This window comes from Lepidochelys kempii, chromosome 7 (assembly GCF_965140285.1).
Source record: "Lepidochelys kempii isolate rLepKem1 chromosome 7, rLepKem1.hap1, whole genome shotgun sequence".
Lineage (NCBI taxonomy): Eukaryota > Metazoa > Chordata > Testudines > Cheloniidae > Lepidochelys > Lepidochelys kempii.
This window is the reverse complement of record NC_136386.1, coordinates 114280179-114296160: the sequence shown is the minus strand read 5'-3', so window position 1 is coordinate 114296160 and position 15982 is coordinate 114280179. Positions and strand designations below refer to the sequence as shown.

Genomic DNA, 15982 nt, shown 5'->3' with positions numbered 1-15982 from the left:
GATGCAGAGCAGGCAGAGCTCACTCTACCTCGCAGCTCTATGCAGAGAAGGATCACCAGGGGTGTGGCCAGGGTTCAGTGTGCCCCAGCAATCCCCAATGGTGGTTGGTCCTTTATCAACAGGCGTTTGTTACAGTAGACACCAGTCTGCTCCAACCTGTACCTGAGGAGTGGCAGAGAAACAGGAAGCCCTAAGTGGCTCCCTGATGGCCTATCCTCTCTGTTATGGCCAGCATAAGATGGTCAGTTACAGCAGAGAATCTGGCCCTATTCAAATGGGTAGTTCTTATGTATCTAAGCCTATTGATCAGTCACTGGCAGAACAGGCCTTAGAGTGGATTTCAGGGTCGGGGGCATGATCTGTGTCCATTTAAGCCCCTAATTTGGATTAGTCCATTAATCTGCACATACCCTCATTGTCTGGTAGGAATAATTAGTGGGATGCTGTGCAGCAGGCTTTTGATAATTAGAATACAGACACACCTTATCACAACTTTGGTAGCATAACTGTGTATCGGTTTTGGGACAGTTGGGCAGAATTTGGCTCTTTCACCTTTCCATAGAACAATGTTACCCTACGGTAATTTCTGTCTACTTTTGATGAATGTGTTCAGCTGTAAAGCAGCACTCCCTCTTTCAGCAGCTGTTTTACTGTTCTATGGCTTTTTAGCAGCCAGCTGCAAGAAAGTAAAACAGGATTGGATACACCAAGAATATCCGGAGTTGTTATAGTAAGGAATAAAAAGAACACACAGGAGTTTTGGAAGGGCTCTAAACCCTCATGCTTGGGGCATAAGACAATGAGTAATGGGGGGTTAGGAAGAAACTATCCCTGTGGCAGGTTATTCTGTGACCACTAGCTGTAAAGTTTCTTGCGCCTTCTTCTGAAGCATTTGGTACAGGCCACTGTCAAAGGTGGGATACTGGACTGGATGGATCTACTATGGCACTTCCTCGGTTCCTAACTTTTTGAGCTTGGTTCTTTTCTCACTTGCACCAATTTTAATGATCCATTGAGGAGTTACTCCTGGCTTACACCGATGGAAGTATGAGAAGAATGAGAACCTACACTGTAGCTGGGAGCAAGTCTTCCAGCCCAGGTAGACAGACTCAGCTAGTGAGGCTCATGCTACCTCTCTAAAAGTAGCAAAAAGGACATTCTGGCTCAGGTGGAAGCTTGGGCTCTCCAGCCTGCCGGACCCCCTAGACTTCAGACCCTGAGCACTAGCCTGAGCCGGAACATCCACACTGCTCTTTTTAGTGCTCTAACTCGAGTCCTGCTAGTGGTTTGCTCCCCACTGTGGTGTAGACATGCCCTGTGTATCTTACAAATCTTGCTTTTCTATTGCCAGCAATCATTCCATTTTTGGCTGTGCTTTTGATCTGACACACAGGAAGCAAAATAATCAGTGAGATGATTGTGGATTATTAAACAAAATGCAACCACAACATTTTACATTTCAAAGTAAGTGGTGTCTAGGCCTCACGCCGGCTCTCTGCACCAGGATGAAGTTCTTCCAGAAACTAAAAACTCCAAGATTTGGTATTAAAAGCCAATCCCTTATACTTCCTCTCAGTTTTGAGCCTTCTGTATGGACCATAACAATAGAGCTGCTGCTTTCCTTTTTTAGTCTGTGGTTTTTAAAGGTAGGTAAAGAAATCATGCCCATTTATAGGGAGTTTTATGTTATCATGTTATTGGAGAAAAGCCATGCTGATGGTGAAAAGTGCCAAAGTAATGGAAACATTGGCATTGATCCTGGAAGCTGCTATGCTTTTTTGGCAATCCCACTGTGCTCCATAGGACTGCTTGTGGGCCTCATGGAAAGACCTCATGAGCATCATTAGGCTTTGGATCTGGTCCCATGTGCATAAAGTTGTTCATAAGGAAATTATTTGTTTTTGAGGAGTCAAGTGTTAAAGGAGTTGATTTTTACTCTAGTAATTTGATTTCCTCATTTATTATCATGGTGATTTTTCTTTTTGGTGCTAATAATTAGATCTGTGCTTGGGCCATGTACAATATGTTTAACATTGACTGGGGCAAATATATGTAAATCTTGTCAAACTTGGCACAATATCATTTAACGCTTGTTTCTTTTACCAGGTGCCATGAAGAAGCATCCTTGACCACGGAGGAGTTCTCTGTCACTCAGGATTCACTGGTATTGTCTAGTGCTGGTAGAAAATGTTCCATAGAAAAGTTTTTCCCCCCAATGCAAATGGCTATTTTTGACCCAAAAAACCTCCATAAAAATGAAAATAAAATAATGGGGTTATAACCAAAAACCGAACATTTGGTTTTTGGCAACCAAAACGAAAACATGTCAGCTGAAAAGTCAAAAGTGAAAATAAATTTTTTTTTGTGGGGGAAAAAAATGTTTTTGTAGGGACCCACCTCTAATCTTGACCTTGGTGTGACCCAGCATTTTTGCCGTACTGTTGCTCTCTCTCAACTCTCATGCCATCTTGGGCATAGCCTGACACCTTTCAAGGTCAACTTGGAAGCTGTTTCTTCCGTTTTATTACTGAACCCTCCTACCTACTCAAAACCCAAATTGTCAAGTCATTAATGTGTTTAAAAGAGTGAAGATGTCAAGTCATTAATGTGTTTAAATGTCAAGTCATTAATGTGTTTAAAAGAGTGAAGATCACAGAGACCACTACTCCAGTGGCATCAACAAAATAATGTAGCCCTGCATGTGCTATTTATCCTATGTCGGGTCTGCTTCAGTGGGACTCCACACTGGCAAAAAGGATCTGTGAGACCAAGAGCTAACAAGACACACCCAAAGCCAGGTTGCTCACACATGCAAAGTAATCAGGCTGATGATCAGTGAGTGTCATGGTTGGTTCCAAATAAACTATCCTCAACTACAAGCAGACCGTTAGTTCCCTTTTAAATTTATCTTCATATTAATTGTTCGAAAAACCTCAGCTCTTTATATAAACTATCCCCAACTAAATGTGGATGAGATTCATCCCTGTGCAAAAGGCCAGCATGAGGCTTATGTCCCACTGAAACCTGCAAAATAGGGCTTCAGCAGCACAGAGGCCTTGTGCTGATGACTTGCACAGTGGTGAATTTTGCTGCATGGGACTTGATTGATCAATAAATACAATATTGGATCTTTGTGTACAGTCTGACATACCCATCACATATAATATATAAATGCTTAACTGTTGGTGTGTGTATGTATATAGTCAGTCACATCTCCTCAAAGTCATCTGATTTTTCTTTTAGACTGAAAGCATTCCCCCTCCACCCCCAAATATTCTAACCCTTGGGAGGCATTCAGATATTACACTGCTGGGCCCTGTGTATGCACCTACAGTAGAGAAATAAATCACCTACTGCAGTGTGGTTTATTCTGTACTGGAACCCATAGGCCGGTGAGCAGAACCACCAGCCGTGGAAGAATTATAATGAAGATGAGTAAACACTTGCATCAGCAGCAGTTTCAAATCCTTTCCTCAAGGCTTTCTGCTATTGATTCGTAAACAAAGGATTCCAAGCAACGACCCCTCACAAAGAGCAGTGGGTCCCAATTGCCAGAGGCCTTGCTAACTGGGAGGGGAAAGGACAACCCTTCCCTCTCCCCAGATAGGCACTGCCACAGCCTTTTCCCCTCCACATTTATATCCCAGCCCGGATCACCCATGTGTGATGGATGGGTCTGGGTCAACCCCTCACACATAAGGACTTTGGACTTTCCACCTTCTCGCACATTTCCAAAAGGTGGTTTGTGTGAGTAAACAGCTTTTGGGAATAGTCAGATGTTTTGCATGCACACATGCTTGTGGTTTGCAGGTGCAAATGACTGTGTTGGTAAGGCTGCAGTCGTAAATGCAACAGGTGGGATGAGGTCTCAGAGCTACTGGAAAGGATTTACCAATTTTCAGCGTGCTAATGGAAGGGCTTGAATATAGCAGAATTGCACACCATCCTACTGTGTGTGTGTGTGTGTGTTGTGGGAGCAAGTTTCAGAAACCGTGTATGGGGGACACTATATCTTCCAGTCTATAGCACAGCAGAGCTCCCTGTCTGTTCAATGCACTGGGATGAGCCAGGAGGATTGGAGCGGGTGGGAGAGTGGTTCCATTCACAAAACCGATTTGCTGGCCAAAACCTTGCACCGGGGAGGAGCAGTGCAACATGTCTGAGTCTCCTTCCCATGCCTGGTAACAATGACCGTGCTTGGCAGGTTGGGGATGAGGTTTTCATTTTTCAGCCCAATGAGTTACCACACAGAGCTAAGCCTGTTTACCCAGGCCTCATTATTTTTACCCAGTCTAAACTTTCTCTTAAGGTTATTAAAGTTCCCTCGTTTTGACGCAATGGTCAAAACGATAGTCCATCTTTTCCCATTAGCAGAAGACGCTACAAAGCTTGACTTTCAATAGAGCAAAATGTGACATGTTAGCACCCTTGCCACGGATTCATTGACAAGTATAAAACTGGGTGGTGGAGTAGTCACAGTGGGCAAAGTTGTCCCCTGTGCAAAGGGTCAGCAGAAGTTCTATAAATTAAGTTTGTTATTGAAGACTCATGTGAGATTTAAGTGCTGGCCTTCAGCGCAGGAGTGAAGTTCACCCAAGAACATGAGCAGCTCATTGAAGTGTTAAACAGCATCCAGGATAATACGTTGAGATGACAATGTACCATACAGCCTTTTCATGTAGCTTGAGCTATGCACAAGGGCACATCTAAATAAAATGCATAGGAAGTAGCATCACCCAAATATGATCTACATTTTTGTTGATCAAAGAGGCTGTGGAGAAAAAAATAATTAAAAAGTAAAAGCCTTACGCAATGAGATTTAAAAGAAAACTTTGGAGGCTGACAAGATGCATCTGGCACAACTTCAAAGTACATATAATCAATGTTTGTCAATAGCAGTTTTGCATCCTTTAATTTATCTTTCATGGATATAAAGCATGATGTTATTAGGATCCTGTCCATACCTTAATTCTGTTTGAGATTTGATGAATCAGGGGTCTATTAAAATTCAGTGCAAATCAGCTTATTCAAGGACACATTAGCTAAAGCTGAGCATTATCTAATTCCTTTTATCTTGCTGTCTTCCTAACTAGTTAAAGAATCTTGAATTGTTCTCTCAAACTTCTGTGTGACCACCAACATACGAACACCCCTATTATGTTGTGTGTATATATATAATTTACACACACACATATATATATTACGCCAATATAAAATATATTACATCTAAATAGTATATTACACACTCCAAAAATTCCTTGAACATACAGCTTGCAAAGTCAAACCCTCAAAAGTTGGGAAATGCCACAATTAAAGTCGCATGTGCAACCTTAATTCAGCCCTCTTGTGTGTATGCGTAATGATGCAGTCTTTAATTACATGATCACATGCTATTTTTTTCCACAGGATGGCTGCCTCATTCAGTGCACAGGATGGACCGTGCTCATTTAATGAGCAGTTTTTCAATATTTTCTTTTCACCTTATGGTCTCATTTTTTTATTTACTGCCCATTATTCACATCCCTGCTCTGAAGACAGAATTATTCATTTCATCATGGGCTTCTATGGCACTCATCACTACAATATCTGAGTCCTTCATGAACCTACATGAAATGTATTAATAGGACTCCCTGAGAGACCTTGGGCAGGTCCCTTAATCTCTCTATACAATAATACTTCCCTTCCCCCACCCTTTTCTGTCTTTTTACTTAGGTTGCAAGCATTTGGGGCCAAGGTCTTATGTGTCTTTACAATGCCTTGCACATTGGAACTCCTAATCTTGGTAGGGCCTTCTAGGAGCTACCAAAATACAGTTGCCAACTCTTCTGCTGTTTTTATGAATCTCATGGTATTTGGTATTTCTCTTAAAGCTCCTGCTCATGGAGTCATGTTATTATATGAGACTCTCTGCTTTCATTTTAAAAAGAAGTAAATTCCTAGCTCTCCTGGTTGTGAGGGAAAGCTTGAAAACATAGCCCCTAAAGAATCAAAACCCAGAAGCCAATAAAAAAGAACCTAAAATTTATTATTTTCTCTTGATTTTTAAGCCAAATCTCATGGGGTTTTTTGCTGCGGGATTGTCTCTGACTCATATCTTTGAATGTCTAGAGTTGACAATAACGTTGATAATAATAAATACATACTACTATTTATTACCCACTAGATTGTTAAACTTTGTAATTTACTGTTTTGACATGTTCCCCAATGATCAAGACAATAATGAACTGGAATGGATTCACTGGTAGCACATATTTGATCAGGATAGTCTGTTGACCAAACATTAAACATTAGACAATATTTGAGGCATAGTTAATCATTTGCATTGCATGAACTTACTCTCTAACCATTGTAGTTTGACTTTACAGAAAAAAAAAAACATAGTCAACAAATGCAAGATTATTTGTAGAAAAAAATTTAGTTTGTGAGGATGGTTAATGGAGCTGTGTCCCTTTGGGTTCTTCCTCTGATCCTATTGCTGGGGAATGCACCTTTCTGTGTAAGTATCCTTTTAAGGTAGTTACTGCTTGCATAGTTCTTTGCAGAACCTTTACCTAGCCATTACAAAATGAAGCTATATCTCAGAGCAGTGCTTAATTTGCAATGAAAGAGGTGCTGGGGCTCAAGAAATTTTTTTACATTCATAACTGATGCAGCAAACCCAGAGATGCTGGGGCTATGAACTGCCAAGACTCGAGGTGCCGGGGCACAGACCTGGCACTAATTAAGTACTGTCTCAGAGATTGGAAGGACTGATTTAGCCTAGGTTCAGATCCACTGGAATGTCGTGGGAAAGGTGGAAACCTGAGCATTATTGAATAGGCATTCCACCTCGGAGAGCCCCTTGGGGAAGAGGACACCCAAAAGGGACAGAGAAGGAAAATCCAATGCGAAAATAGGTTGAAAGATGGAGCAGAATAAAACAAGCAGAGAGAGAGTGTAAGGAGGCAGATGGGGGACACAGAGTAGAGTGAAAAAATAAGTACTGTGGGCCAGATCCTCCGTTAGTATAAATCAGTGGAGCTCCGTTAAGAATCTGTAAAACACACAGTATTTATTTGAAAACGGTCAGGCAGCTGGTGTGCTGAAACCATTACCTATCATACTAACCAATGTTGTCTCATTGTTTCCTTGTACTCCCCCCCGCCTGTCTGGATCCACCTGTTGACTATTGTCTTATACTTAAATTGTCAGATCTTTGATGTAGGGACAGTCTTTGTTCTCTGTACAGCGCCTAGCACCATGAGGTCCATGACTGAGACTGCTAGGTGCTACTGCTATGAAAATAATAAATGATGACATTAACGTAGTGCACCCCCTTCTACCTGTCTAGCTCTTGAAGAATGTTCTTCTGTCCCTAATACATAGAACTGATTTCACTGTAGCTGGGAGAAAACATATGTATTAATAAGTCTCCTGATCAACACACTTTCTGAGTAAGCTTTTTAAACTATCCCCAGTTCCCAATTATCCTTAACAACTGGACCCAAATGATCTAGTTTTGACTCCTCCGGTATTATTTATTATCCATATAGAGTCAAGGTGTACATGGAGCTGTGCAATACGTGAACAATGCCAGACATATAATTGTACCCTGCTCGGAAGACCTGAGAGTCTCAAAACAAAGCACACACCAAATGTGGCATGTGGTTCTTAGAGCTAGTCATGGTTCAAATGGGTTTTCTACAATTTTTGGAGGAGACATTAAACATTAAAGAGACTGGTTGCCTGGATGGAGTTGTGCGTGCATGTGTGATAAACAAAATGTTGGAGTTTGTTTAGGCTAATTCTGGTGAATGTTTGAGTGTTATTAAGTGTGACATTAGTACAGAAGCTCTGGACAGAGTAAAGCTTACAGCTCTGCTAATGTTTCCATACAAATACTAACACATCCCAGTCTTTGCTAGGTGGAGATGGCTTCCAGAAGAGGCTAGATTAAAAGGTACTATTTGGCCAATTTGTGTGAGGAGACAAGTACCAACAAAGCCAGTAGGATGTTTCTTTTTCCACAGTCCCACAATCCAAGAAAGGGAAACAATATGTTTATAGCCAATAAAAGGCAATACATGTTACCTCTTGTTAACCTATGGAACAACCTGCCACTGGATTTATTGAAGCAAAGATTTTTAACAAGTTTTTTTTAACTATATAAGATCTTGGAGCTTTTGCTTGCTTCTATTAAAGTCAATGGAAATATTCCCCCTAACTACAGTGAGAGCGTATTAGGCCCTTAATGAGTCAGAATCTGAACCAGAATTGCAGTTGCTGTGATAAAAATAAGGGCTTTCAGTCTTCATGTTTAATGGAGTAAAATAGGGCTCCTGAAGGAATTTGTCTCTCTGTAGTACAGTATTGCAGTTAGGTCCATATGTGTTTTTTGCAATGACCATTGCTGCAGAAAGGATTAGATATTCACCTAAAAGGGTCAGTCGTTTGCTTTGGTTTGTTAATTTTGCAAACTAATTCAAAGAGGATGAAATTCACTTAGCCAGATAAGTGCTTGGGTTGATTTAGTAGGGCTACTCACAGAATAAAATGCTATTCCCTATGAGTAAGAGCATCAGAAAGTGGTGCTGAGCGGGTGATCTGTCTGCCAGATAACAAGAGATGCCAAACAGCAGCTCCTCAACATCAACAGAACCCCCAGAATATTCACATCTCTGACTATAGGGGGGAAAGGTTAACAGCAAAACATTCAACACAGCTAGAGAACTCCAAACCCTAGTCCAGGGGTCGGCAACCTTTCAGAAGTGGTGTGCCGAGTCTTCATTTATTCACTCTAATTTAAGGTTTTGCGTGCCAGTAATACATGTTAATGTTTTTAGAAGGTCTCTTTCTATAAGTCTTTAATACATAACTAAACTATTGTTGTATGTAAAGTAAATAAGGTTTTAAAAATGTTTAAGAAGCTTCATATTAAATTAAAATGCAGAGCCCCCGAGACTGGTGGCCAGGACCCAGGCAGTGTGAGTGCCACTGAAAATCAGCTGGCGTGCCGCCTTTGGGGATTGCCTACCCCTGCCCTAGTCTTATCAGAGCTAGAGAGCGACTTTTCCAGATCTGTTAATCCCATCACTAAAGAAGAATAAAAGATTGGCTTGTAACCCAAGAGAAGTTAAAAATCACTTTTAAAAACATTCCTCTGTTCCTCCAAATATTTCAGCCACGCAGATTTTCTTACAAAAGAGGTTTGGTTTTTTTACTTATTCTTTAATGAAGATTCCAGTTGATGAGAATTCATCTTGACTGAAATTCATTCTGAAATTCTTGATGTTGATGTGCTTAAATTCAGTCCTTTGGAAGAAAAAGAGAGAGGGTTTTTAATGGCTTATGGATCTTTTTGAACTGGCTGGTGAATACATGATCAGTGATTTTCACTACACAACAGAGTTTTCTTTAAATAGTGTATTGTTAGGGCTGTCCATCCACAGACAACAACGGATACCACACACTTGATCCAATGATGCATTTGGCGACATTCTGGGGGCATCAATACTCTGGTACTTCAGTGTCAGTTTTACAGATTTTATGAGAACCCAATCAAATCTAAACAAGTCCAGAATGATTATGCTGTTTTCATTCACACCCATTGCAGAAGGTTGGATCCTGTACTAAATCTTGTACAGATTTTCCCATTGAGTCCTAAATGTTAGATCAATTAATTAGCTTTGATGGTTTTAATCTGACTTTCCTATAAATATCGCTGAGGAAAATGGAGTATATATATATATATACATATATATTACCCCCCGCCCTCCAAAATTTCATTAACGTTGCTCAAATGCAAAAGCAATTCTGCTGTCACCGAAAAGCAGCACGGCAGAATATTCAGCAGGCTAGTTTTTAATAAAACATGTTTTTATTCATAATTAATAGAACAAGGTTTTTTGGCTTAGCACTTGGCATGAATCCCAGTGGGGGGAAAAAAAAGGCCCAGTTGCTGTGATGTGACCATGACATGACAAACATGTTACAAGAGGACATTTTTGGCTTAATGATTTGTTCCAAAGAAGTTGCACGGAAAGCAGTCTGTCAAAAAAGAAAAAATAGACTTTACACTCTGCCAAACTCAGTGGAAAAATTAAATTAATGTTTCCTTCCTTTCCATCATCATCCTCTTCATTTTATTTTTTATTATACTTGGGTTTTAGGAGTTTTTAATTCAGCAGTATAATTATTAAAGGGTTATTGTTATAATATTGCAGAAGCCAAATGACATTTCATGCATTAATTCGGTGTAGCCAGTCAGAACTGAACGGAAAAGCACCAGGATTTCAGGATCAGGGTCTAAGGCAAAATTCTCCTGTCTGTTCAATGCAATATGGTTGGAAAAGAAACCAGTTACAAATGTGTAAATCTGGAGTAAATCCATCCAGGGCTGTGGAATTACAACATTGGTGAAACTGAGAGCAGAATTTGGCCGTATTTAAACCTGACATAATTGAACTATAGGCAAGTTTTGCTTCAGTGACGAGAGATCCTTGACATTATTTATTTATTTTGCTTAGAATTTCAGTAGGAATTCACTGGTTATCACATCACTATTCTGAGAACCTGAGCTTTGTTTTTGTTTTTGTTTTTTTTTTAATAATGACTGTCTCACTCAACTTCATACCAAATATCTAGTAGCAGAGAAATTCTCAGAATGAGGTCTGATATCGTTAAAGATTTGTTACTTTTGCAAAATTAAAACAAAAGTCTGTTATTGAAACACTGAAGTGGCAGAGTTCAGCACATTAAGAGTTAAGCCATTGCTTCAGCAAAGTATCCTTTCTCAGCAAAGTACCGAAGCTTGTGTTTTAAGTGCTTTGCCTATTTCATCGAGGGTTTAAATTAGGGTGACCAGTTAGCAAATGTGAAAAATCGGGATGGGGGTGGGGGGTAAGAGGTGCCTATATAAGAAAAAGTCCCAAATATCGGGACTATTCCTATAAAATCGGGACATCTGGTCACCCTAGTTTAAATACTTTGCTGTGTCGGGGCTTCAGAAGTCAGTAAATATGAGAGCTGTGTTTGTGCCCCGATTCCATGATGATGGGTGAATTTAGAAAAGTTTAGATAGGAAATTAAGGCCCTGATTTAGCAAAGCACTTATGCACGTGGTAGGTGTTAATGGGACTTAAGTATGTGCTTAAGGTTAAGCATACGCCTAAGTGCTTTGCTGAACTGATGCCTTAATGTTCAAACCTTTCCTCATAAGAATAGTCCCACTGACTTCAACAGCACTACTCACAGGAGTAAGGCTGACTCAGGTGAGTAATGGATGCAGAATCAAGCCCTTACCTCGGCCCATTTAAGTAGACCTTTCAGAGAGTATGAAAACTAAAAAATGCAGGGTTATAATGGAGAATGTTTTGAACCCACCAGCATGCCCACTGTCTTAACCTATGGTGTATTTGCTCGTGAAGCGTGAATTATTAAGAGATTATTAAGATTTTTAAAATGCTGGTGCTAGAGGTCCCAGAGTGAGGCTATGTCTACACTACCGCAGTAAGTCGACCTAAGTTACGCCACTACAGCTACGTGAATAGTGTAGCTGAAGTCGACATAGCTTAGGTCGACTTACTGCAGTGTCTACACCATGCTGGGTCGACGGGAGACACTCTCCCGTCAAATTACCTTACTCCTCTCATTCCCAGTGGAGTACCGGGGTCGATCGGAGAGCACTCTGCCGTCGATTTAGCGGGTCTTCACTAGACCCGCTAAATCAACCCCCAGTGCATCGATCACCGCAGCATCGATCCCCCGGAAGTGTAGACAGGTGACAGCTTGTGATGCTGGCTGCCGCACTTGTCAACAGAGTGCACTGATGAAATAAATCAATGATTCTGGTCTATGCATATTCTCCTCATAGTTCTGTGGTATGCACAAATGGGCAGCATGTGCTATCGCATCATAAAACAATTCCCCATAAAGAGGAATATGAGTAGTCAAAGCAGCATTGATCATTGGTCCATCAAGGCCAATATCTTGCCACTGCAGCACTGGCCTAAATTTGCCTGATGCTGCAGGAAAGCAAAAAGCCTTCACAATGCCCCTAGCTAATTGTGCAATGCTATAACATAGAGGGAAATATTCCTTTCTGACCCCCAAAGGCAATCAGCTTATGCCCTGAAGCAGGAGTGTTGATATCCCTTGTAACTAAAGGGACTTAATGGCTTTGCATAAGCTTTAAGTCTAACAGCATAACCTGCATTCTCAGCACAGATTGCAGAATGTCTGATACCCAGCACTTCTGTCAGGGTGATAGAATCTACTTTTGCAGCCCCATTGAAACTGATTTTGCAGCCCCCTTTTTTGCTCCGGTTTCCTGAAACTGAGCCTGTTTCCATGTAAGCACAAATACACAAGCTCAACAACTGAGCCAGTTTGAAGACACCCACACTTTCCCAGGAAGCTTCTTGTGGTGCAAAGATTAACTCATGGTGCAAACATTGTTTTGAAATACAGTAGCCAGGAACCCTTGGGTAGGCAGCAGAGGTGGTTACAACAGCATCTCCAATAGCCATGCCTTCAGCTCCCTTCTGGGCCCCAAGAGGTTCCTGTATCAGATGCTAAAATAGGAAAGGGTTTCAACTTAACAGTGCCAAAAAAAGAGACATTAAATAAATTCAGTTTCTGATATTCTGAAACCGGGCACATTCAGCGCTTGTCATCTGATCTCCTAAAGCAAACAAAAAAGATTTCAGCATAAATATCCTATTAGAATATATTTGGTTGTCTTTTCTCCTCAAGACTCTGGGGCTTGTAATGGAATCAAGAGGCAGACAGCATCTATATTCCTAACTTGGAAAAGGCAGGGGTTGCTGTATTGGGAAAGAAAATCCTAGAACCCACTACCATGATGTAGTCCTTTAAAGTAGACCATTTCCCACTCTAAGGATAATGTGTGTATGTTCCCTGTATGCTCTATGCGAGAACACACCCCGCTTCCATTATAATCCAGTTATAACATTGACTGAGTAATGCAATGCCATTGGGAGGTTGGGGCTTTTCCAGCAAAGTTCCTGGAATGTTGCCATTCAACATGTTAGTACCCAAGAGTTTGGATGCTTGTTAGACTGTCAGAACATCTGATTCCTTTCTGGTCTGTCAAAAGCCCAGACAAAAGATCCCTTTGAAAGCTGTCAGAGTGGACAAGAGATTCACACTGGACAGGCAGGTGTGGCTATAGTTATAGCTCTTTCAGACTTACTGTCAGTGATGGACAGAAATTGCTCAAGCTCTCGTCCGTGTCTTACAACCAATCTCAATTCTGTTTCTATCTGATTGTAATGTGGAACTGCAATATGTAATCTCCAGGTTTAAGGTTAGGAAGGAATTTTCCTTGGCAGGGAAGTTTAGGGAATATTCCGCTTTCTCTGAAGCATTAAGCATTGCAGCCAGCTGGCTATATCCCACATGATCATTTCTAGCAACTGCACTGGTCTTTCCCATCTTCTGCCTCTTTCTTTCAAAGATCTTTTGTCATGTTCTGCATAGCAAAGGGCAGCTATCTGAGAGTTCCTTGCCCTTCTACATTTCGTTCTTTCCCCAACCTGCCTCTTTATGAGTGTTACCCAGGGTATTTTTGTGGATTTAATTTATTTACTTTTATTTGAATTTTTATGGCAAGGGTCCAAGGAGAAAATTCTGGCTCCATGCAGAAAAAGGCACAATTCTCATAGAGAGTTTTAGAGACAAGAGGCTGAAATATAGTCTCAAAAGCACCCAAGTGACTTAGGCTCATAAGTCCTATGTCCAAAAGAGACTTAGGAGCCTAAACCCCCTGACTTCCATTCACAAGACTTAGGCTCCTAAATGCTTTTTGTAAATTTAAAATATTATCATGGTCAGGTAGACATTTTTCTCAAAACAAGAACCATAAGAGTTTTAAAAAGCATTCTGCAGTTATACCAGTGGTTCTCAAACTAGGGCTGCTGCTTGTTCAGGAAAAGCCCCTGGTGGGCCGGGCTGGTTTGTTTACCTGCTGCGTCCACAGGTTCGGCCGATCATAGCTCCTACTGGCCGCGGTTCGTCGCTCCAGGCCAATAGGGGCTGCAGGAAGCGGCGCAGGCGAAGGGATGTGCTGGCCGCCCTTCCCGCAGCCCCCATTGGCCTGGAGCGGCAAACCTCGGCCACTGGGAGCTGCGATTGGCTGAACCTGTGGACACGGCAGGTAAACAAACTGGCCCGGCCCACCAGGGGCTTTCCCTGAACAGGCGGCGGCCCTAGTTTGAGAACCACTGAGTTACACTGTATATAGGTGGACAAACTAAAAAGTCAGTATTTATCTTACTGTGGCTGAGATTGGTTCACTGCAAGGTATAGGAACATGTCACAACTTACTCCAATGAGGTAACTAGCTCAATTCATGTTTTGTTTTTGTTCATATATTCAGATATTTTAAGGCCAGAGGAGGCCATTATGATGATCTAGGCTGACCTCCTCCATAATATAGGCCATAGAACCTCTCCCGGAAATGTCTTCATCAAGCTCATAATGTCTGTTTGAGCTATAACTTATCTTTTATTAAGACACCCAGTTTTGATTTAAAGACTGCAAGTGTTGGTAATCCAACCACATCCCCAGGTAAGGTGTTCTAATGATTAATTGCCCTCAGTCTTCAAAATTTGCACCTTATTTCTGGTCCGAATTTGTTTAGTTTCAGATCCAACCATTGGATCTTATTATGCCTTTTTCTGCTAAATAAAAGAGTAGTCTACTATCATAAATCTCTTCCCAATGTAGGCACTTGTAGACCATGATCAACTCACTTCTTAAACTTCTTTTAGATCAACTAAACAGAGTGAGCTTCTTAAGTCTCTCAATATAAGCTATTTTTCTAGATCTCGACTCATTCTTGTAGCTTTGTTCTAAACCCTTTCAAATGTGTCAACATCATTTCAGAAGTGTTGACACCAAACTGGACACCATATTCCAGTAATGGTCTCACTAATACTGTATACAGAGGTAATAATACCTCCCTAACACTACTTGACATTCCCCTAACACTACTAGACATTCCCCTGGTTATACATTCAAGGATCACATTCACCTTCTTAGCTACAGTATTGCACTGGAAGCTCATGTTCAACTGGTTATCTACCATGATTGCTAACTCCTTTTCAGAGTATGACCTACATTTTTTTATTTGTAGACATATGACCTTGCATTTGGCTGTGTTAAAATGTGTGTTGTTCAAACGAGCCCAACTTATTACCAAACAATCCGGGTTGGTCTGTATAACTGACCTGTCCCCTTCATTATTTGCCATTCCACCAATTTTTATTTTACCTGAAAATTTTACTATCAATGATTTTATATTTTCTTCCACATCAATTAAGATAATGAACAGCACTGGTCCAAGAACAGATCCCTTGTGAGACCCTTATAGAAACTCTCCCAATGGATCACAATTCTCTGTTTACAGTGGTTGTTTGAGATCTATTACTGATCTAGTTTTTAATCCACTTCATATGGACTGCATTAATTTTATATAGATCTAATTTTTTATCATAATGTCATGCAGAACTAAATCAAATGCCTTACAGTAGTCTAAGCATATTACGTCAATGCACTTACCTTTATCAACTTGTGATATCATTAAAAAATGGCATCAAGCTTGTTTGATAAGATCTGTTTTCCAAAAAAATCATGTTGATTAGCTTTAATTCCACTACCATTTTTAATTCTTTACTGATTGGATCCCATATCAGCCATTCCATGATTTTACCTGAGATTGATGCCTCTTGTTTCCCAGGTCATCCTATTTACTCTTTTTAAATATTTGCACAACATTGGCATTTTCCAGTCCTCTAAACCTTTGCTATTGTTTGAAGATTTCTTAAAAATCAACATTATTGCTTCAGAGAGGGCCTTAGCCAGTTCCATTAATACTCTTGGGTGCAAGTTCTCATCCTACAACTTTAAAAATGTTTTACTTCAATAGTTGCTGTTTAACGTCATCCCTAGTTGCTGATGGAATACAAAGCATTTCATTACC

At 40.7% G+C, this 15982-nt stretch overlaps 1 protein-coding gene across 2 annotated transcripts in view; it reads left to right on the top strand.

Moving 5' to 3' along the window:
• The first annotated feature begins 6411 nt into the window (after window positions 1–6411).
• HABP2 (hyaluronan binding protein 2) overlaps window positions 6412–15982 on the top strand; it is a 42228-nt gene continuing 32657 nt past the window's right edge. For both annotated transcript variants that reach the window (XM_073354973.2, XM_073354972.2), the window contains exon 1: window positions 6412–6496. In XM_073354973.2, coding sequence (XP_073211074.2) covers window positions 6428–6496 — 69 coding nt within the window. In that variant the 5' untranslated portion in view covers window positions 6412–6427. The remainder of the gene's footprint in view (window positions 6497–15982) is intronic.